General features: G+C 37.0%; 1 protein-coding gene across 12 annotated transcripts in view; it reads right to left on the bottom strand.

The window, feature by feature from the left end:
- Window positions 1–223: 223 nt before the first annotated feature.
- The window catches only part of atp11a (ATPase phospholipid transporting 11A), a 43,653-nt gene continuing 19,578 nt past the window's right edge, over window positions 224–24,298 (bottom strand). Inside the window, exons 2-34 of one of the 12 annotated variants that reach the window (XR_015106276.1) lie at window positions 21,892–22,014; window positions 21,296–21,385; window positions 21,039–21,119; window positions 20,795–20,908; window positions 19,969–20,097; window positions 19,666–19,769; window positions 19,515–19,562; window positions 18,928–18,992; window positions 18,737–18,818; window positions 18,456–18,606; window positions 18,184–18,381; window positions 17,690–17,803; window positions 17,033–17,092; window positions 16,794–16,960; window positions 16,624–16,695; window positions 16,215–16,288; window positions 15,993–16,096; window positions 15,293–15,474; window positions 14,800–15,051; window positions 14,379–14,556; window positions 14,091–14,193; window positions 13,662–13,807; window positions 13,353–13,412; window positions 12,270–12,397; window positions 11,756–11,891; window positions 10,669–10,692; window positions 8,698–8,763; window positions 8,519–8,622; window positions 8,221–8,386; window positions 5,298–5,425; window positions 4,435–4,517; window positions 3,067–3,093; window positions 224–2,928 (exon numbers count right to left, since the gene is read on the bottom strand). Coding sequence is in view for 10 of the 12 variants with exons in the window: in XM_086148215.1 (XP_086004341.1) it covers window positions 5,144–5,425; window positions 8,221–8,386; window positions 8,519–8,622; window positions 8,698–8,763; window positions 10,669–10,692; window positions 11,756–11,891; window positions 12,270–12,397; window positions 13,353–13,412; window positions 13,662–13,807; window positions 14,091–14,193; window positions 14,379–14,556; window positions 14,800–15,051; window positions 15,293–15,474; window positions 15,993–16,096; window positions 16,215–16,288; window positions 16,624–16,695; window positions 16,794–16,960; window positions 17,033–17,092; window positions 17,690–17,803; window positions 18,184–18,381; window positions 18,456–18,606; window positions 18,737–18,818; window positions 18,928–18,992; window positions 19,515–19,562; window positions 19,666–19,769; window positions 19,969–20,097; window positions 20,795–20,908; window positions 21,039–21,119; window positions 21,296–21,385; window positions 21,892–22,014 (3,603 nt within the window). In the remaining 2 variants the exon portion in view is untranslated. Of the gene's footprint in view, window positions 5,426–6,639; window positions 6,725–7,092; window positions 7,184–8,220; window positions 8,387–8,518; window positions 8,623–8,697; window positions 8,764–10,668; window positions 10,693–11,755; window positions 11,892–12,269; window positions 12,398–13,352; window positions 13,413–13,661; window positions 13,808–14,090; window positions 14,194–14,378; window positions 14,557–14,799; window positions 15,052–15,292; window positions 15,475–15,992; window positions 16,097–16,214; window positions 16,289–16,623; window positions 16,696–16,793; window positions 16,961–17,032; window positions 17,093–17,689; window positions 17,804–18,183; window positions 18,382–18,455; window positions 18,607–18,736; window positions 18,819–18,927; window positions 18,993–19,514; window positions 19,563–19,665; window positions 19,770–19,968; window positions 20,098–20,794; window positions 20,909–21,038; window positions 21,120–21,295; window positions 21,386–21,891; window positions 22,015–24,298 lie in introns of all 12 variants that reach the window. The other 11 variants (XM_086148220.1, XR_015106275.1, XM_086148219.1 and 8 more) reach the window with 11 other exon arrangements.

Here is a 24,298-nt window from a genome sequence, read left to right as displayed (position 1 = left end):
TGACTTTTCCCAACAGCTACCTCTTCTCTTGTAGACGCCGTGCTTTCTCCTTCCATAGATGTTACCTCTGACAGTCTTGCCCTAGATATTTCTCCATCCTTGTCAGCTGCACCAGCAGATCTCGGCGGGTGCCAGCTGTGGAGGAGACGCCGGGAAGATCAGCGCAGATGAGAAGCGAAAAAGGATGAAGGGAATCCAATCAATCAAAAACCTACTTCCTAATCTTGTTGACGTCTTCTGATGGCGCAAACCCCGAAGCAAACATGTTAAATATTTAAGTGCCATTTTTTTTAAAACACAGCTGGCCATTTGGTTTTTAGACAAAACATCTGGCGCAAAAATAGAGGCTGATCTAAATACAACAATATTTCATCATTTTCAGGTTGTTAGAGGCTCTTCAGGTGTGTGAGCCCCCGCTCGCTTACCCGGGATTCATGCGAAATACTCTGTTGCATCCCTGTGGCTGATGAGTGAAATGCAGGAGCAAAAAAAAAAAAAAAAAAAAAAATGTATTTAAAAAATATGAAGCTCATAAATAAAATCATAGAACTCCCACTTTTTAACATTTGCACAGCTGGCTTTTATTTCCAAGCAAATATACAGTTCTTTTCCTTTTAAAGCTACATAATGGTTGGCAAATATCCACAAGTAAATTTTGATATGACTCTGTTAAAAACTGTACAAAATGACCCCAAAACTGTACACTGATTAACATAACTCCATTTAGATAATGTTAAATAAACTGTTTCTAAGTATAGAGCTAATCATACATACTGTTGGTTATAAGAAAGGTAGAATACTATACAACCACCGTTGTAAAGGACAAAGATAACATTCTGTAAAGGCTGTCAGTTTAGTCGGTCTTAAAACCTCAAGATAAGTTCGGACGACAAAGATCTGTTCACTAAAATGACAAATCATTCTTAATGGCTTAGAACATCTCTACAGCATCGTGTCAAACATCAGCTGAGTATTCGAGCTTCGAATGACACCACAAACATTGTTTTCTCTCAAAGCTATCAATGTACGCCCAGACACATCCAGCATTTGTCACTGACCAGTTAGATCTCTTTTCTACACACAAGAAACACATAGAATACTGTGTCTCATTAACTGTTGGACGCGGCGTCCCCATATTGTCTCTGACACATCGTAGATACAAAAAGACCTACATTATCAATTAAAATTATAGACCAGGTGACCCCAACATTTTATTAGTGTTAACTGATATTTCAATGCAGAGACATTATTACAATATCTATGCTATTCGGGTCACTCCTCGAGGGACTTAGAAATTATAGTTTTGGTTGGACAACCCAAACCATAAAAGACAACAGCTTTAGTTGCATCTTATGGATTGAATTTCTCAGTCTAAAAATGTTCCCAACAGGGAAGAAGAATTTGGAATTTGAAGATCCTAGAATCCTGCAGAGAGCTTAGAGGCCACATTGGTTCTATTGGGTTGTCTACTTACAAGGCAATGCAAAACACATTTTCATTATGTTCTTTCGGGTAACCCTATGTTGTCAAGGTAAATAGTTTTTTGATAGTTTCAAAAATTGAAGTTATTCGACGAAATACCGTAACGCCATATGATGAAAATGACCACAGGAATGTTGGACAATAATTTCAATGACTGAGAAAACATCATGAACAAAAACCCATGTGTTCCAAATTATCTTAAATCAAACACCAGGATGACCTGATTAAATGTGTTCATTAATTCTTAAGTACAATAGAGGATTATTTTCCCCCCACATCAACAGATCATTTAATATTTTCCACTTACAGCTACAAGTTACCAGTTCAGTGACTAGTGGAAAAGATGGAAAAGAAATCTGACATTTCTCTCAAAGGAAGCACCAATCGCTAGACACTGCTAGAGGAGTCAGAAAATGAGATTATTATTTATCTTGGAACTTACAGGGACTGTGCGACAGGGAGCACTGTATGAAGGAAAACTGATTCGGTGACAGAATCCATCATTAAACTAATTCCTGCATGTCTGACAATTTCAACATCTACATTTCAATGCAGTGATCTTTGTCCTCACACAAATGCTCATCTTGACAAATAGGTCGGAAATGACAACATAAAAGGAAACAGGGACACATACATACATACACATATATTGGTAAAATTATATTTTAAAATATCGAGTGTAACCTTAAATAATTGCGTGTGGTCAATACAGAGGAACTGGACCTCACTTCAAGTTTTTTTTTTTTTTAATAAAGTCTGAAGATACCGTGATATCTGTCCAGTGTGCTGACCACTTTTAAGGTGGTAGGCTGGAATTATCCACATTATACATCAACAAAAACTATAAAAAAATGATGACTATCTTCTTGCACATACAGTATATAAAACATCAGGAACAATAAAAATACATATTAAATAAGTTATTGGAACTGTTTTGGTACAGAAAGTAACCATTGTTCAGTGATTGTGCATCAATTGTGATATCGGTTTTATTGTTTTGACTGCATTCAACTTGTTTTGAGATCTGCCAGCTTTGCACTCATGTGCACTCAGCTTTGCACTGTGTTGAGTATCTATTCTCTCAGACATACATCCAAACCGAATTGTCGGCGATGCTTTTGCTTCATCGGAATGTCCATTACTAGCATAACTTAACATCTGAGCAGCCAAGGATAGTCAAGCAAAGAGACAGATTTCATTAACTACCACAAGGCACCTAATATAAAGCAGCTAAAAGTATCTCTAGCAGCAACAAGGCTTTGGTTGATAGCAGTACTGAGTCGAGTATAAAACATGTACTTCGCTCCAAACTACTGTCTCACTATGGCTAGATAGATAGATGGGTGGATGTACGGAGGAATTACTGATACAGAAGAGAGGATGGTGATGATGATCTGACAGTTGGTAGTTGTTGTTGCACAGGTAGAACCTTGAACATCAGTGTCACTTTGAGAAGTCGGAATGAGAGAGAAAAAACAAAGCATGAAGAGAAAAAGGACGTTCAAATGCTGTCAAGACCCTGAACTTCAACACAAATTATTCTGCCATCACTGGTAACATGAAGAATTATAAAATCTTAATTACCTTACTTTTAATGAATATAGACAGGGCCTTTAAGGGGGAGGAGAGGCATAGGAAGAGAAGTGAGGCTTATCAACATTTATAAAATTCCACGCACATAAAGGATTCCCGATACTTTTTTTTTTACACTGGACACTTGTTAAATTCATCTTGCAGACAAATTCCAAATAAAAAGGCAATGGATTTGATACAAATATTTGGATTTGATAAAACTGCAAAGACAGACAGAGCAAAAGCTCAACTTGATTTTCTGCATATTACATAACATTTCCCAAAGTAAGCAGAAAATGCGTTGTTGGTTATATTACTTGTGCGTTAGTCATGATCTATGCATTTTGGTGGAAATAGATTTATGTCATGCTATCTTTCTTTTGTGTTTAAGGAGTGTGTAAAAATACAGCTCAAGGGACAAAAATCTTAAAAAAACACATTTCATTAAATATGACCGAAATCAATGGGCAGAACAATTAATTTACAAGACAGATGGGTTATAGGTGTGTGAATGCAGGAGGTCCACAGAGACCTTTTCTAAGACCAAACAATTTCAAATTGCATTTGAATTTGTTTAGGGTGCTGGAAACCTTGTGATATCATCCCAAAAGTTCAAGTTCTGACACTTGATAGCTCCCGTTAAAATTGCATACGAGTTATGATTAATCTCTTATAGGACCAATTCTCAAAAATTGGGGGTTATAAGGCAAAAAGGAGTTTGGAGCTGTTTGACTTTTGCAATGTTTTGAATCTCTCATAAATGATTAATTTGATAATTTGAAGATAATTTGAGGAGAAAGTGAAAACAAATTAACACAATCAAGTTTAAGAAATATCAGTTACCTACAGTATTTTTATCCTTACAAACTTTTCTCACCACTCCAAATGTGTTTAAGAGGAAACATGATTCAAGACATTGCACTGTAGATGATTTATCAGCTGCAGAGCAGAAAAAATATATTTATGCTTTCTTTGGTAAATGTCAATTCTTGCTGTATTAACAAGATTAACATTAAGGCAATGGGGGAGCTAGAAACCAGTCTTATAAGTGCATCAATGGCATTCCATCTGTTGCAGAAAAATTGATAAGCATACAGTGAAGCAACACATTTAAAGTGCTGAAGAATAAATGACAAATCTGATGGTAAATATGACACAAACACACCAACAAAGGTGTGCATACTATATAGGCACACACATGCACAATGTTTTCTATTTTCTACACTGACACTGATCCTTTCTAACTGCGAATTAAAGACTACGCATTGAAGCCAAAGTACTGGAAGTGAAGCACATGAGATATATTATATCAAGGAAAGAGCAACACTTCACATGACTTTGGCTTTTCTCTTCTATAGCACAGCCAGCATTGGCTCTTACAGTGTTGAAAGAAGAACCTGATGCCTCTGTCCTACGTAGTATTTCGGCATAATATGTTTGCACAGAGGCAACACCAGTTAGTCCTATAAGGAGACAGAGCACACACAGACAAAGCAAATGATAGAGACACGGTAGACAAATAACAAATGTTTGGTCAGAGAATGCACTAGTGCTGTCACAATTATCATCATCATTTGTGCCATTCCATACATTGTGATTAAATGATTGAAATATCATGGAATGATAAGGTATGGTGAACTTCAGCTGTCTGCTGTTGAACGCATGCAGACTTAAAGGGCCAGTGGTTGTGTTTTTGTTGTGACAAAACATGGATTCAGAAATTAAAGTCTTTGTTGCTGTAACATCAGTACGCTGAGCCCTTTGCAAATTGTGGATGAAGTCATTTCCAGAGCTGTACCATACATAGTGCTTTGTGCCATACTTGCAGCTGACATAGGAATAGTTGTGAAGGGCACTTTTATTGTAATCCTTTACAAATGAATTACAGATACCTGCTATTAGCAAAATAGTCTGTTATTTGACTCCAGCTGAGTGACATAAATAAATTAGCTCCCGTTGCTTTCCTCTCCATCTCTGTAAGCAGTGACCTGGAACTGATTTTTATCCAACTTATCAGAGTTGATCTCTCATGCAGCTTGAATGGACGCATTTGATCCCAGAAAGTGAAATCGCACCCGAAATTAATAAATTAGACTGAGGTCTCTGGCCCTGCCTCACTGTAGGTGTGTCCCTGTCTTGAGAGGCTGTTGCCATCAGCAAATCGGAGGAGAGGAGTGAAGGTTGAGTAGTCTGGTGGTTTTTGCCAGCGAGTTAACATGATTTTCTTGGCTAGGGATTCAGACCTTCGCAGGTTCGGAGCAATCCTTTGGTTGCCAGAGCCCCGTCGGTTGCTGCCAGCCTTGGGTGGGGAGTGGAGTGATGCCAGGGGGCTGAACTCTGAAAGCTGGCCCTTGTAGAGTTTATCTGCACTCTGTATGATTAGAAGGAATTTAAGAGAAACATGGACAGGAAGGGAGAAGGAAAGAAAACATTTTATTTTGGTGTATTGTTTCAGCTCTCAGTCGGGAGGCGGATGCGATACCTACGTGGAAGAGACAACTTCATCCCAGCTGGCCAAAATTCAAACAATTTACGGCCCCCATACAGTATCACAAACATGATAGATTAACTAACTTACATAATCTTTTCTTTTAATGTAATGTTCCTGTACCTGCTAAATGTGTGGCTGCTTTACATAAATACCAAGAGAATATGGCTAGGACCAAAAAAGATTGAACTAAGAATTATATTGCACCAGCTATGTGAAAAACCCTAATGAATCCAGTTTCCTGATAGTTCTTTTGCAATAATAATATTTAAATGACTGCACAAACTAAAATAGCACCAGCATAGACAGATTGAGAAATGTACCTGTGCTGTGAAAAGGCACTCTTAAACAGACTTTTACAAACTCCCCTATTGAGTACAGTATTATAATGCATCATATCTGGTCATAACTAAGTTGCTTCTTAATTGTGAGGGTGGGGAACCCCCCCCCCCCCCCCAAAAAAAAGTTAATGTGTACAGTCTTAGACTCAGAATGTACATGTGAACTTCTGACAGACTTCACAAATATTCTAGGAGACACTGAGGGGATTAATGGACCAAATAAAGGATGTATATAGAAAGGGTTTTTCTCAATCAATATCCTGAATAATTTGTCTTTACCACATAATTAAATCTTGATATTTTGCTATCATACAGTTGTTTGCTTTACTGGCCAGATGCAATGATGATGATGTTTCCACCTTGTCCAGACCCAAGCAATCAAAACATCATAAAATATGTATGAAATTAATAATAACACGTAACACATCATTCCTTATAAAAGAAAAATCCACCCATGCAAAACTATGACACATAGGCATGCAAAAGAATATGTTTACTGTTTAGACCGCAATATGTCACTAGAGGGCGCCAGAGCTCCAAATGACAGTTTCGCAGCAGTCACACAGCTTATACGTTACCTGAAGATGTCATGGCTCGTCATAATTTTACATTTCTCTTAGTCAACCAGCTATACGTTATAACATAAACACCACCAGAAGAAAGACATCAGTGCAGGATGTTAAAGCACCCTCCTTGACCCAGTCTGACCATGACTCATCTACACACACATACATAGTGGTGAGATTTGTGTTTTACCTTCTGTGACAGCTATTCCATCTATATAGGAGTCAGACCTCAAGTAGGCCAGCGGCACATCAAAATCTCTATTATCCCTCACATGCTGTGGGGACATACACAAAAACACACACACACACACACACACAAACGCACGCACGCACACGCACACGCACACAGACACACACAACACGGACACTGTCTACCTTAATGTTTGAAAGACTGAGGTCCATCTTTCATAGCACAGAAAGACATGACTCATGCTGCGTTTACACGACAAGAGAAAAAATATCTTATGTCTATTTTGTTTCTCTGTTCATGTGAATGGAGATGCAACCACAAGCTGGCACAAGTCACTGCATGCAAACAGTGGAAGGAAACAAAAAAAATTCAACAACAAAGAGCAAAACAAAAAGTAAGAGTTGAGGAGGGACTGCATACAAGTAAAAGGCAGGAGGAGAACAGGAGGGTCACCTCAAAGAGAATGTTAGAAACTGATTCTGCTGGAGGTCTGAGACAGCATAAAGATGGTGGAGGGCTCAGAGGCAAGGCACCGTCGTTTAGTCTGCCAGGGGGGAGAGCATTTGGGAGGAAAGGGGGAAGCAGGAGGTCAGAGGCTAAAAGAAATGGGAAGGTCAGACATCTAGAGCTCTAAAGAGTTTAAAAAGCTGTGAGGACAAGAAAAGTTGGGCTCCAATGGGAGGCCGCGTTTCGTTTCACCAACACACAAACAAGCGAAGAGTGGATGGCACATACCATCGCTTTTAGAAAAGGAGAAGAAAAACTCTTGTTGACAAAAAAACATTTTGAAACAGTTAACACTTAAGTCTTTGCAGCTCACAACAAACAAAAATCACTTGTAGTTCTGCTCACCAAGTTTTATCCTTTGTCAAATTCATTTGTTATGATTTATCTATGGTGCTACTTTGTCAATTTGTTAAAGCCATGTTCATCAAAACATGAATTTTATTCGCCATTGCCTTGGTATTTTGTTATTTTAACATGATGTGCAACACCCTGACTGCTTTCTTTCTCTACTATTAATTCATGTTTAGTTTTTTTGTTACTGTAAAGCACTTTGTAATTTACATGACAAAAAATGCTTTGTAAAATAAATTGCCGTGATCAAATTTGATCACGGCAATTTGTAACAACATTGGTGCCCATGATTCATTAAGGATTGCTAAATTACTCCATGAATAATACATTTGGAAGTAACCTTCTAACAGTCTTTATGTATTTAAAGAAACAGAAAGAAACACTGCAACCAGACTGAAAGGTGTACTGACTTACATCCCACAGAACAGGAGCATAGGCGAAGTCAGCAAAGATCTGCTCACCCACAGCCACCAGATCAACATGTCAGACATTGCATCATCACAAATACGAGAAGATATTTTCCCTAATGATGCTTTAAACTAAACGTTGGAAGAAAAAAACTATGTAAAGTAATGCCTGTACAGACTGAGCAAACATGAATACTAAATCAATACTCATCTTTTAAACAGTTATGTTCTTTTGTCAAGGTTTATATATGAGGTAGTGAATAACTGAATTTGTGCAAAAAAAATACAGTTTGTGGAATTAACTCTAAGCACCCACCTGAATGCGTTCAGTAGTGGTGGGCCACAGTGCCCTCCAGATGACCTTTTTCACCACATCAGGTAGCAAACCAGCTGTGATCAGGAGGATTATGCTGAGCCAGGCCGGACCACTAGACAGCATTTGCATAAACACATAGTACATCCTTTGGTAGTTGAGAAAGGGCCTGAAGAGAAATTTAAGACAGGTTTTTAGAGAAGTTGACAGAGAACAAATTTGCATATAGTCAATGAATAATCAGTATGTGTTAATCAATATTTATCTTTAAACAAATGTAAGGCTCTTTCTTATAGCTCACCAGATGATTCCACCCCACAGCAAAGAGAAGACCACAAAGAAAATCAAGGAGCCCCATATGACAAAATGGTTGATCCAAGTCCAGTAATGTGTATCGAGCGCCAGCTGTAAGCATAATGAAATGTTAAATATCAAACAACACAGCAGTTAATAAGCATATTCTGTGTTAGCATTATTTACCTTGAATGTAACTGTGAAGACCAGCACAGTAAAGACGAGTGTCCCGAAGGTCCAGTTTCCAAACATCTGAGAACGTAAAGAAGCGATTGAGGTTATTTGTGAGACTATTGTTAGTCTTTAAGTTCTTTAAGTCTAAAGAGTTGACATTTAACATGAGGTGAAGTATTTGTCAATGCGACATGAACTGCCAAATGAGCAGACAAGACCAATTTGAGTAACTTATGTCCACAATCCAGACAGAAAAAATTCTGCACAAGACCTACAGTATTTAATTGTTTACATCAATTAAATTGTGTTCAGAAATTGCTAAAATACTTTGCATACATCATCATCAACCCACATAATGCCTGCCCCTTTATAATCAGTAAACACTTGTAAATATACTGTGCACATGCTGAAACACTGGGCACACGCTGGCACACTGATCACCTTATTCACTCTCAAAAGTCTTGCTAGAAAAATTCAACCACATTAAACAGGCCTCCTACATAATAAGTGCACATCATTAAAAAAGCCATCAGTCAGTTAAACACTTTGCAGGAGAGGAACAATTCTCGCTCGCTATCTGGGTAACACGTACAAATTATCGTTTTTTTAAATTGCTGTGCGGAATGACGAGCTGTTTTCATCTGTGTAAGATTTGAACGAGGTACAAAATTACTTTCTAAATAAAATATTGGTCTAAAACCATGAACGCTGTCAAAAAAAACATACAAAAACTTATTTGTTTTGGATTTCTTTAAGGGAATAATGAATAGGAATATATATATCTTTTTTGGTTTAGCGATGGATGTCGAAATGACGTGCATAAAAAAAAGCAAAAATAAAGCAAGCCAGAAAAAAAACTTTGAACAAATCCACTTGTGGTGTGTTGAAATGTTTTGACACAGTAGGGAGAAATTAAGTGAGGACAGTCATGACAAATATGCCGTTTTATGTGCTATATTTATGTTGTTGTTATGTGTTACCATGATTTACAAAATAAATGATATATTTCTAATAAGTTTAGTCATCCAGATAACAGTGAAAACTTACACTTTTAATTACACTTTAAAAAGTACACAAAGGAATGTTATTTCTTTTACTATTTCTACACTATATAGATCATCAGTTCGTGTACATATCGTTCCCTTTATCCTTAAGTTTTTTTTCTTTTTTGCTGTAATGTCCTAGTGGCAGTTGAACGCTGCCGAGAAACGAATACAGTCTAATCTACTCTAATTTGATGCAGATGGCATTTCATTAATCAGTAGTTGTTTGTCTTTCAAATTTTACCGCTTGGGAGAAAACTATTTAATCTGATGGAAAAGGAGATACAGTATTTAAACAAAATTTTAATCTATTTGGCATTTTAATATTAATGTTTGAACAAGTATTACCGATAACACGTCAATGTTCTCTAATTCATAACATCTTGGGTAATAATAGAGGAATATATATATATATATATATATATGTATATACTGATACTTGATACAGAAAACTGAAAAATCACGCAAATGTTGAAAAATAAATAACTGCCAAATCCACATAATTCGCTGCTTTAGCTCATTGCCACTGTCGCATCTCACTTATTGCTTCACGATTGGTCATTCATAGAAAAACACAAATTTGACAATGTTCCTTTAATCCAATTGGAGATCTGTACGGTGACAAAGAATTAGACAAGAAATTACTAAATGTCCTCACTTTCGTGAAGTTAAACCAAGAGGAGGCATTTCATTTACTCAATTTCTTACCCAGTCTTAATAGAGGTGTTAGTTCCCATACACACACTTATGCACACAAAACAGGTACCGCCACAGTATAAACAACAGTACATATGAGCATGAGATGTTGGAAAATGGATCCCTATGGTTGTGGTGTCACATTAAGTGTATGATGAGAGGATGAAGGGTGGTTGGGACAGGACAAAACAGGAAATTTGAAAATGAAACTAGGGAGCGATGACAGACAGAGGGACAGGCTTACCATCTGTGTGTTGGTTGTCATTAGCTGAGAGAAGGAAAAGAGAAACAAAAAGAAAAGGCAACACAAAGGTAAGAGGAGAGGAAGAATAAAATAAGAGGAGAGGGCCAGAAAAAAAACACAACAAAATTTACAGTAGCTGGAGATAAATAAAAAAAAATTGATGCAAAAGCAATTCAAAATCAAGCAACTCAAAGCAATCCAAGGTTTTTGGGAGAGTAATGCTGCTTGAGAATGAAAGGAAACCAAGATGGAAAACCTGCCATGCTGTTGTCTTATATTTGAGAGGCACTATGCCTGCTGCCTTCTCTAAAACACCCAGGCTGCCAAGAGAAACAGTTACTGTGACAGACCTGTTCGATAGTTGGGTAACTCCTGATGTAATACTTCTGATCTGATACTTGTTTCAGCTTTGGTTAGAAAATGAATCACACATTTACCCCCACATTCTATACATTTAATATTAAAACGAGCTACTAGTGTTGTGTAGTGCTGTGTTGTGCAAGGAAACTGCAGGGATGTATGACTGGTATTTCCATTATATTTGGCTTACTCGTACAAGAATTTTCTCCTTGATAAATAATGAGTAAATTATTAAGCTTTCAACTGTAATAGCATTCAAATATATTTACCACCAAAATAACATGGAATCATATTTAATTATTTTCAAGACATTGTGCACTTGAGAAGCCGATTTGTTCTTTATTAATTTAAGAATCCCACTGGCAGCACATTGTCTTCCACACGAAAAATGCATTTAGTATACAAAGGTACAAACAAAATGGTTGGTATACCATTAAGGTGAAAGAAAATAAGTATTTTAGATCATGATTATAATACACTTCATTGATCTTAACGTGACAGAGAAGACAAAATACGGAATTATGGATGAGGAAAGGTGTATCTTATCAAATGATGCACAACTAAAACCAGATCTGTTCACTTTGGAAATCCCTGAAATCCTGAGAGATTAAGGCAAACAAATAGTACGGATGTCTTTCTATTTTTGGGAAAATACATCAGCACGAAGTGAGAATCAAACACATCTCATGAAGTGAATAAAGTGTATCAATGGATCTTTGGGTGTTACCTGTCCGTTGCTGGTGAAGGTGGTGTTATCAAAAAGGAAGTAAGCACCAAAAAACATCACAATGGCATCATACACACCCAGGACAGTCCAGTAAATGAATATGGGCCACCGCAATAATGAGTTCTTGGCTATATCTCTGTGTTCATGAAAAAAGAAGAAACTTGTATTGGTTATTAGACTCTCACATAGCTATAATGCAGTAGTGACATCTTGGAGGCCCTTAGATAATACATTGTTTTGTTTTTTATTTGAAAAGCATCTCTGGAAGAGTTTATTGAATGATAATGCAGAAAAATTCTGCAGAAAATATTGTTGGGTTGTTCGCCCAAGTTTGATTTGATGATTTGAAAAAAAATGTCTCTTTCTCTGTCTGCTGCCAAGAGATCAGATATTCCTATCGGTAAAAAGTTGAAATTAATGGAGTTCCGGTGCTGCTAGTCAGATAACTATTTCATTAGTCACTTATTTATTATTTAAGTGAAGTGTGAACAAATCTTAAACTGAAAGCACTAGCCTGTACAGAGAGGGGTCCTTCTTGAGAATGTCCAAGTTAATGTGCTGCTCCATGAGACTGTAGAGCAGTATGGGCAGTGAAGTGAAGCTGATGTTGTACAGAGTCAAATAGGCTGTATCATACAGGGGCTGGGGAGAAGAGTGCAAAAGAATATGACCTTTGGTTGTTATTTTTTGTGTTTGTGAAGACGGTTTATTTATTGTTCAAATGAAAAAAATAAAAAATAAAATATTTTGACTAAGTCAAATTCTCACATTTTTTAAAGAAAAAACATACAATTTTGAATAATCTGTGTTTCCCCACTTTATTCTCACCATGATAAAAAATATTCCAATACTTTATAATACTTATTTGACATGGCAAGAATCTTTCAAAACAGTGTCAAAAACAGGACTGAAATAGCAGATACATATAATATGGTGGAACCTAAATAACATAATTTCCAAGTTAGAATGTCCGAGTCCACCAAAATTGTACTGAGGTACACTACTCAATTGAATATAGCCTACTTTTTAACCTGCTACCGATGGTAAGAAGCACATTATTTCAATAGCTCAGAAAAATCTATGACTTTTAGGGGCTAAAAATATTGTATTTAAGTATTCTGTTTTTTATAATAAAGATTACTTTGGAGATTATAATGCCCTTTATAGAAAAAAAAAGCCACTATGATTAAGGGCGCTGATAACCACTGCAGAATAACTGTTGTGGTTATCAGTGATCCTTCTCCCATGTGCAACTGCTCTGTATGTAAGAGTGATTTTTTTTTTACTATTTTCCAGCATATATCAAAAAACAAACAAACACACAAGAAAGCAACTGATCACATGATGATATAAATGTGAATTGGAGTCTCAGATTTGATATCACAAAGCTGGCAGACTAACACATGACAGCATAGGCTACAGATCTCATTGCACCCCTGATTGTCTGTAGGGACAAGCAATTTTCTCGTGACACATATTTTCAAAAGGGGCTGATCCTCTTCTTCCAGACCTATGTAGTGGCTGAAATTTTCTTTTGTAGAGAAGGTCAAATTTCAGCTGACTTCCTACACCTAATATTGTGTGTGCTTGTATCTACCTGCTGGGAGAAGCCACAGAAGAACTGGTAAAGGAACTGGGGAAAGATGAAACAGACATTCTGGAAAAAAGAATGTCAATGAAAAACAGGTCAGTATTTGCAAGTCCTGCAAGTATATCCTGTAAGTCATACACTGTCATCTAAAGTATCAGCTATAACCATCACCGAAAGTACACAATAGTCAACAAATATGAAATATATTAAATCTTCATTTACCGATATTAAAGCTAACAAAGCCACAGATAACTAAAGGTGCTCATATCATGTATCTAAGAAGCTGATGAACATGCAGAGAAGCAACATTTATACCTTGTAAAAGAAGTATTGCACTAGTTCAGAGATGCGTATATAATAATAGTGTCCATGGACAAGCAGCATCTTCTTGAGATGTTTGAATTTTGGAATGGCGTAGTCACTGTTCCTTGCTGCCTGACGGCCCTCTTTTCCCATTATACCTGTAGCAGCAAGTCAGACAACCATTAAAAAGTAACTTTTGAGTCACTTTTTATCAGTAATTTGTTATTCAATTTTTGACAGGATATTTGACAGCATATAAAATGCTTGGATATTTAAATCTTCAAGATAACTCATAATTGTGTAAATCAGGAGTTTATTAAAATTGTTACATACTGTTGTCAATGTTACAAATTATATATAATAAGGTGTCCGAACGTATTCATGTTGAGGTAAATGTTCAGTCATAAAGTGGATGGTGGGTGATACTTCCAGAATTCTTACCAATGCCAACATGCGCCTCTAGAATCATGCTGACATCATTAGCTCCATCGCCAATGGCAAGTGTGATTGGATGCTCCTCTGAGGTTTTGATTAGCTTAACAATCTACAAAGAAAAAAAGACAAAAGTTGGGTCGTGGGAAGCAGCTCTAGCTTTTGAATAATTTCCGTCAATTTTGATTCGAGCTAAATCTAAAAGATGAAAAAAAAAATAGGAGCTTTTGGTGTTGTAGTATTCACATTTGATGCCTGTTGGGAATCTGGGTGTCAGTCCATAGAGATTTTTCGTACCTGTGCTTTTTGAAGAGGTGCCATTCGACAGCAAAGTACAGCGCTGCAGTTACGACAGATTTCAAGGAAGATCTCTTTGTAATTTCCTGAGTTTGATTCCTCCTGGCCAGGTTTCATGACTGCTGAGAGGGTGGCTCCATCAATGATCAGACCGTAGTCAGAGTAGTCAGCAGATAAACTGTAAATACAAGGCTTGTTAAATAAAATCAATTGTATGATGGTGCATTTTGAACTAAATCCAACCAAAATGCAAAGGAATATTATCCATCACGTCAACATTTTTACTATGAGGCAAATGGATCACCAAGCACAAACATTCATTCATTTTAATCTGTTTATATATTCTAATTGATATCCTTGTTCCAAAAACTTTGCAGATTTTTTTTTCCAAAAGATCAAATGTGCACACACAGGTACACACCCAGAAAAGGTGTCCCTTGTCATGCCCCCATGCTGTCTCAGGACAGTTCTACTCAGATCAAACAACACATCATGGAGGCTCTGTTCCTCCGTGCGTTTGGTGGTGAGCTCCAGGATCTGGGTGTTGCGCCGAAACAGCTTGCTGGCATAGCAGGTTGCAGCTGCTGTCTCCATCTTATCTCCAGTGAGCACCCACACCTTCATACCTGCCTTATGGAGAGACTCTATCGTGTCTGCTGCTTTTTCCTGTAGTCTTTAGTACAGACACAGAAATTCAAAAAATGGATCAGCGCATACCATGTAAGGACCATGATTTTGATTACTGTGCAGTCTGTTGAATGTATATGTAAAATTCTGTATCAGTGTGATTAATGTTCCTTATTTTGCACAAAGAAAATACTGTATATTCATATTGCTTGAACAGTTGATGCCTAAAATGATAAAAGATATTAGCAATGTCATTTGAACAGCGGGCAGTGAAGGAGATCTCATACCTGTCTTCCACAGCGGTGGCTCCAAGCAGTATCAACTCATTCTCAATGAGGTCATAGGCCTCTGCCAGTCGTTTTTCACGGTCTTGAAGTGCTAGCTTAGCAGTGCTTAGTAAGTGACACATGTCCTTATATTGCTTGGGACTCAGTGGACGATATGCAACACAAAGAGTCCTAAGACCCTCCTGTGGAGAAGGGGGAAGCCATACAAAATCAACTGAAACATGATATCTCAGGAAAAAAAATGAAAACATATATTTTCCTTTCCAAGTTCCTGTGTAGAAGTTTCCTTCCACGCTGCTTAGCATTTAAGTCCCACAAGCTATACAGATACAGCTTTCGTACTAGAAACAGAAACACAAAAGTGATGCAAGTGGGACATCCATTTCTGATGAGAAAACTTCTACAGAAAATTTGGGAGCCACTACAAATGCAGAAGTGTTCTACGTTTTACTGATTGACTTCCTCTGGTAACCAAGGAGACACATGGTCATGTAACTGGGGAAGCCAGTGAAGGGAAACAACCTTTAGAACACCCACAAGGTGAACCAAAAATGGTTCCAGAAGAATATCATACTTTGTATTTTTAATTTGTGGCTCTGTAGTTATAGGAAAGATTGTATGAGTATGTGCGTGTGTGTGTGTGTGTGTGTGTGTGTGTGTGTGTGTGTGTGTGTGTGTGTGTGTGTGTGTGTGTTCTTACAACTGCATTTTGCTCCACTCGAGCCCTGACCTGCTCCACCTTGCCAGACACAACACGAGGAAAAATGGAGGAGTCTGCACCTTTACAAAATAGATAGTGCTCACCTACGCACACACACACACACACACACACACACACACACACACACCACAGAATTGCATGAGAAACTCACATGAGACCCTACCGTACAAATATCCATACAATCGGTTTCATGTATATTACCAGAAGTCGCTCGGACAATGACACTCATCCTCCGCCTGACTGAATCGAATGTCAACACTTCAAGCAGCTCAAACCTAATAAAAAATAAATCAAGTAACAAAAATAACAAATATATACATAACCAACAATGCAGCCTTCCACACTGTTTCAAATATTGATAATAATTAAAACTTGAAGAGTTTTCAGGCAACTGAAATATTATATAGGCAATATTTTCATTTAACTATTTATTATGTAACTGCATAACTTCTGGTTTCAGCTATTACTTGGCTACACTTTCTTGCTGCACACATGACATGATTAGATGTGAAAGCAATAAATATTTAACATAAGTCAGTTTGAAATGGCATAGAAAACAATTTGGTTGAAGATTCAAGGGATAAACATTCTTTTAGAGGGATACCCTCACCTCTCAACTTCATCGTCTCTATTCAAGATCTCCATGTGACTGTCCTTGAGTCTAAGGTAGGTGAAGCCAAGCCTGAGGCACAAAGCAGAAAAGCTCAAAGAATTAATTGGATTTTAGCTATAGAATGTCTTCATTCTGTGTATATTAAATGTATTTAATGGATTCTGTACCTTTTCATGCCCTCTACTAGTGCTACCTCATCGGGAGATGAGGAGATATAGAAGGAGGTGGACTTGCCCTGGTGGATGCCATGTTTGATCCCATCCACTGTCTCTTCTTCTTTTACTTGCACCGTGTGGCATAAACACAGAGCCCGGAAAAATAACTCCTCACGTTCCTAAAATCAACAAGCAACACTGTCAGTGTAATGCATGCACACACACCCAGGACCACACAAATACACACACACCCGGGCTGTGGGACCTGGCGATGTGTCTATCATATCCATACCAGCTGCACCAGGCATGATCTAGAAACATGCAAATGTACATTAATTAAGGAAACAAGATATTTCAAAATATAACATGGAAACAGTGACATACAGTAATAACAAACTTAAGATATACAACAGATATGCAGGATGTGCAAATAGAAATAAAAAAACAGCAAACCACAAATAATGAAAAGTGTGAGTCCCTTCCTTTTGTCAAGTGTAACTGATATACTGCATATGTTTTGAAGACAGAGGTGTTTTAAATATGAATTTAATAAGATGACAAGGACCCAGTCTGTTCCACTCAATTAAGTTGGGCTGGTAAATCAAAGTCAGGCAATGAAAACCATACAGTGTGTTGCCGATATGGTTTCCAAGCAACTTTTTCATTTAATTAATAATTCTATCCACAAGCCTTGAAAAAGTGACTGGAGCACTATGTTTTATTTTTTTTTTTACTATAAGTGACAAAAGCCTATTTAAAATATTCTACTACACTATTGGCCTTTGCAGTCATATTATTATCGGAATATGCAGTTCCATGACAATTTATTTTCATTAGAATTCAACATAAAATAAACAAATGGATCAAACATCAACAGAATCTCTCTTGTCCATCCATCAGACAATTACCTGTCCATTGCAGATTGCATCAGCAACATAAACATGTCCATCAACACAGCACTCTATGAACTCCATGTTGTTTTCTGTCAGGGTCCCAGTCTTATCAGTAAACACATACTCCACCTGGAGAAAGAGCAAGTCAAGTTCTGCATGTTTTTAATCTGAATCATGAATCAGATTTTATAAATTAAAAATTCAAAGCACCTTACAGGTTGAAAATGAGGGAATATTCCTAACTAAATGTCAGATCAACATGCAGAACGTATATGGTTTGTGGACCACCCTTTTCTAGCTCTTTGAATAAACATCTGATTTTGAAAGGTTTGTCTAATTCTATTTATGAATAAAGTGCTGCAAATGTGGTAAAAATTGCCATGGAGGTTCAGAGACAATGCCCTATATTTGGTAAATTGGGTGTCCAGAGCAACCCAACAAAGAGGAAAGAAAGAAAATATCAGGGTAAGATCAACTTTAATTTTCTGTATATTTGCACATATATCCACCTGCCCCAACTCTTCATTCAGATCTGAAGTGTTGACCACAGCTCTCTCTCCAAGCTCCTCATCAAACATCTCATCATCCCACATGATGAAATAGGAGCCCAGGAATTTCTGCATCTCCACAGTGACGTACATCGACACAGGAATGATATAGTTGAAAAGCACCATGAATGCCAAGAAGTCAGTGAAAGCTCTGATCACCTGCAGAGGGAGGAAGAAGAACATGAGAAACCCTTCTTTTCCCTGGTGTGAGGGAATGTGTTTCAAAGACTCACGATGTGTCTCTGTCTCTCTGTGTCAGTTCTCTCGTTGTACCAAGGCTCGTCTCTGTTGGGGTCAGCCTGCCACACGTATTTCAGCACTGTGTTGATTAAGGCCTTACTTATAAGAATGCAAAGGTACACCACCAAATAAGCATTCATTGACCTGCAGATAACATAGACACAGATTCAAGGGCAATTCATTGGGGGATCAAAACAAATTTGGTTAGCATTAATTGAAAAAATATATCCTGTATCAGCATGTGTGTGCATGTCAATCAATGCTATGACCTTACTTTTCTACTGCTGAGCGTTTTTGAGACTTGGACTGGTAGTTGAGGGCCATCTTTGTTTCCATACCAGTGTAGATAGCAACCGCTGCGGGGGAGGAGTTGCTGCTATGGTCATGATGGCAACAAGTGGCAACTTCCTTTTTACGCATAAAACAATACTAAATAACATTTCCAAACCTCTCAGATGACATTACCATAAATATATTCAGTATTCTTGAGTGTGGCTCCTCGAAGCAGCAGGTTCTCCGATCCTAATGGACTTCAAACAAAATTTTAAAAAATAATTTAAGAGATTATCATTTTATGATGGGATGGTATCAGTTCTCTATTCCCTAATGTTAGCAAACTAAAAACACATCAATACAACTGTTTGAGAACAGGATGTAAAACTACATGTGCAGGTGTTGAATTAATCACTCAGCACAGCATGTGTAAAATACACCATCAAAAATAAACCTCTAGCATTTGTTCATGCAACTTTTTATCATTCCATGCCCCCTTTCTTGCGATATTATCATGGTTTGAAACATTTAAATCTTGCAGATGACACCCCATTTTGTCCCAAAACAACAGAATGCATGGCATTTCTGATTTGGCCACCCCAGAAAATCTAAATACAAGCAACTATCTACTCCATAAATGTCACAGTTTTCCTCTGTTCTCAAGAAAAAAAATAGAAAAAAAATGCCATTTCCTTTGCTTTAGATAAGTTTGGAGGAGGGCTTCTGAAAAATATTTATTAGGACTGATTCATTACATTACATTTTTGGATATATATTACCTGGCCACTGGCTCATTAGTCATGTAGATATTAATGCGGCCCACAAATCTATATACAAAACGGGTGAAAGACAAGAAATGGTTAAAATACGTTTTTGGGATTTTCTGGCATGAAAATTCTGATTAGTGTGTGTGTAAATGGGCGTACTGACTTGTACAGATCTGGCTGCGGTTGTTCACATTCAATTGTAGCCTTGATGGAGTCCACCTCTTTCTCTGTGTTGTAGGCTTTAGTGTCCTGAACTGCATAGTATGTCTATAATGGTAGAAGAGAGGAAGAAAGAAATAATTGAGACATGATTGCATGTGAAGAAATAAAAAGATTTGTAGCCTGCTTTAGATAAATGGCAAGCAAGATTTTTTTGTAAAAAGTTACTATACTATAGTGGCTTTAAAAGGGGTGTCAATGTGTTGTCTTAATCACCTATATTGAATGATTCAAGAGTCACACACACCTTGTGGCTGCTCTCTCCATCCAGACTGGCTGTCGTAACAAAACAGGTCCCATCGTCACGAGATGAGGATAGAAGAATGAGATCACAAGGAAAAGATTCATCCTCTTTCACAAAGACTACATCTCCAACCTGAGACAGAAACAAAAATATGAATAAAAATAAAAATAAAGATGTCCCTTTGACAGATAAAGAGTGAGTCATACTAGCACATATGAGCCCTTCCAATAATGACTCATCACAGCAAAGATAGATTTTAAAACATACTTCCAAGTAAATTGTTCTCCATTTTAAATCAAAAGCCAAAGAGCTTCTCAGACCTTGGTGATTTTCTATGTCATTGCGATTTCTCGGTAGTTTTCCATGGCAGGACTGTTTGTCAATTATCCTCGGGTCTTTTAAGTTGAAAGGGATCCTTCCAGTAAGAGCTAAAACAAAAACTACCTTTGTGTCTCTACAGATGGCAGGACACTAACACCCTTTAACAGCTAATGCTAATGCAGTTAGCCTTACAAGCTCCTATTCCATGTTATGAAAACACACAGCAGTTTTTTTTGTTTTAAATACTGTCGACAATAAAAAAATCTTATCCCTAAAACAAATGGTCAGTCCAAACTGTAAGAATTCATGTTATGAGTTATTGCTCAAAAGGCAGGCATTTCCCCACAATCTGACTGAGTAAACAAACAACTATCCCCAGAACGAATGAACTACCTGTTCGTCACACACTTTAGAAGCAGAGATATCCCTCGGCACAAGCCTTTACAAAAAACGCTCTGAAGCTCTGTTCATGCTACATGGACCGAAAATCAATCATCTAGAAACCCACACAGACCCTGAGCTTGCGACTTTGTTTGCGGACCACCTTCCCGTGCTGCACTACGTGGACAGGACACTGGTTTACGGCATTGTCTGCTTTGTGTCTCAACCAGTCCTCATAACCCTGAGAGAGACCAAGGGATAAAATGTATTAAAAATCAGCTAATTAAATAAATAAATGGATGAATGAATAGGCAAATAAATAAATAAACCAAATTCAAGTGAATGCCAGTGATGAAGATGTTTGGTCTCACCTGTTTAATTGCAGTAACTGTGATGACAAAGAACAGTGGAAGCCCACTGGTTACTGGACTGGTTGGTGTGTCGATGATCAACTGGAGTCACACAAACATGGATTTTAAGTGTGAAAAATTACAGGTATGTGACATTCTGAGACTTCACTCACACAATGGTCCTTTTGTTTACATTGGATATCACTTGAAAGAAAAAAAAAAGAATGAAAACAGAGGAATAAAAAGAAAAAAAAAACACGCATAAGACCCTGTCTTACCTGAACCAGAAATATGATGAGAAAGTAGAAATTGGCGACTCTCCTGAACTGCTCAAACAAATTCTTGGGTATGAAGTTCCAGAATGTATACTAGACAAATGGCAGACAGAGTTGTAAAATTCCCAGCATAAGCATAAACCACAGCATAAAGATTAGTGGATGTAACTCAAAAAGTAAATAGTTATATATGAAATAACAAAGGAAATGCTTCTACATTATCTGTATGACTGGACCACTGTATAACATGTTCAAATTTAACGCGGGACAAAAGTTGAAAAAAATATTAACTGCAGTAAAACAAATCAATAGAACTAGGTCAGAACGACACAAAGTTAAAAACAATAAATACATCATCCTATTTTGCGTGAACCAGATAGTATTGTTTGAAAAACAGTAGACTGCAGCATCACTTCTTTCTTTCATGTCAAGTTCTCTTCTATGCTCCACATCCTCAATAAGATTCTAACATTTGTAGTTTGTAGCAGTTAATATAATTATTATCATCATCATCATCATCATCATCATCATCATTACCATTATTATGATTGTTGTTGTTGTTGTTGTTGTTGTTGTTAACATTATTATTATCCTGTTACCTTGGAGGAAATTATTCTGTTGTCAGGAAATCTCTGTGGTATAAAGGCCTCAGATCCCGGAGGAGGCTCCTTGTGTCCAATGTAAATTGTCCTGCTGTCTACCCAGTTCTCCTCACCAACACACTTTACAGAAAAAAAAAAAAGAAAATACAATTTGAGCATGTGCTAGCATTTTCAGCTTTCTCCTCAGGTGATGAACAGCACAATAGGTGATGGTACGAATATATCTTCTGAATTAAACATCAAACATCTTTAAATGAAAACTAGATATGAAAAGTTCATTTATGCCTGAGGTCAAAAGCTTATTGAAAAAATTCACTTGCATTAACTTCAAATGTATAATAGTCATATACATTTCATTATCAACAACAGAATATGGCATAACACACACACGTTCTCAGATTTTTACCAACGTCAAATGAATGAGTAATTCCTCTTCAATGAATGAGGCCTTTTGTTATCACACACACACAATGATTTACATGTGACTTGGGCTGGAATGCATAATATGCACACGTATGCGCACGCATGAGCATGTGTGCACTCACACAGACAATGTTGTTGCTTAAGAGGAACAATAAGTCAGAAAATGTAATTAGGACAGAGATTTCTGATTTTATATTTACATTTCAAGAAGTTACAGCTTACAAAACAGTTTCAGCAGTTCCATCTAAACAGCAAAGCATTTTTCCCCATAAACAACAACCTTATATTGTGACATCTTTTATTATCCTTTCTGAGGTAATGTAACTTCTTCAGGGAAGAAATAATAGTTTTGATTATTATTTCAGAATGATATTTTGGGGAAAAAAATCACAGGCAATATTCCAAATGGCCCAGAGGAGTATGCAAAATCCCCTTTTGTCTCCACATGATGTTTTTTTGCATTAGTGGAATCTACTTTTCTCTAGAAATGTAATGGGGATATGCTAGTAGTTCATAACATCCACAGTATCCATAACATCCAGTACTGATTTCTTATGAGGCTATTCATCAGAGTAGGAAAAATTATCACAGTATTTAGAAGGTCTATTTTTAGACATCAAAACTGAAGTATGGACAATCATGTTCAAAACAAATTCTTTGTACAGTCCAAAGTGAGTCTGTTGGTTGACACTGCATTTATTTGCTCATGGTTCCAATGTCTCAACGCCTTCTTTTCCATTTTACTCTCCAATAAGTATCCTCATAAAACTAATTCAAACAATTCATTAATGGCCTTCTCATACTTCTCATAATTACATATACTACGGAATGAATAATCCCAAAACCCATTTTAAACCACATAATCAGAGCAAGTACATTTTTCACTGGAAATGTCTTTGCAGTAATTTCTTGCTCCTGAAACCTGAAACATGCAAGTTAGATCTATGTGCTAAAAAGCATTTCATGCAGGATCAGACTTGCATCACACATACACACACACATTATGATCAGCAGAAATTTCGCATCAGGAGTTCAAACTCTATGCAGCCCACTAATCCTATTAAACACTATTGTGAAAAGTTTAACAAGTATGTAGCACTGAAAAATGTTGATGTTTAATTGTGATTACTCTGGCCATCTGATTCTCTATTAATATTTTAGTTTGATGAGATTTCACAGAAGGGTGTCAAAATGTATATTAACAAAATAAACCTGTTCAAATTACTTAATCTAGTCTTACTAGATTGCCAAAATTCCAAACGCAAAAAGTTTAGCCCCCCAGTTCTGTTTTCAATCAACAGAACTTAAAATTAAAATATAAAAAAACAATTACATATGAAATGAAATTGTTTTTGATGTTGTGTTTTTCCACTGTACATTGCTTTTGTATGTATGTCTTCTGATAAGTATTTCAGAAGTAATTTCCACGCAAACATTTTAACATAACCTGAAGCTGTTTTTAGAAGCTTCTATTTTAAAAAAATTGGGGGAAATTAATTAGCGAATTTGAAAGAATCTATAAGTTTGCAAACAATTGTGATTTATACCAAATAAATTAACAGTATCTTGATGTAGATGGTAAGAGCGTGAGTCATAATTTTGGTATGAATAAATCCACAATATAATGACACATTTAAATGATATTCAGTGCAAGGAAATACACATATATTGTCCACACCAGATCCAAGCCAAGATCAGCAATGTCTTCCTTGCTCTACTCTCAGTCAGTACAGTTGTAAGAGAAAAGGTGCTCAGGTTGATATTTTTTTGACAATGACTATTACCAAAGTTAAACAAAGTAGGCACCCAGTTCTCAGCCTGGTTTTGAATAGATACATGACCAAACTAAACAAATATCCATCATGAAGGAGATAGATCACAATAATTAGCTCATATATATTTTGCAGTGGAGGAGATAAAAACCAGGGAGCAGGGCCCGCTTGCCAACTCTGCTGCCCACACAGCATTAATGTGCCTCTTT

This window comes from Fistularia commersonii, chromosome 6, assembly GCF_037954325.1.
Source record: "Fistularia commersonii isolate RoL2024-O1a breed Wild chromosome 6, RoL_Fcom_v1.0, whole genome shotgun sequence".
NCBI lineage: Eukaryota > Metazoa > Chordata > Actinopteri > Syngnathiformes > Fistulariidae > Fistularia > Fistularia commersonii.
This window is presented reverse-complemented; position numbering and strand designations above follow the sequence as displayed.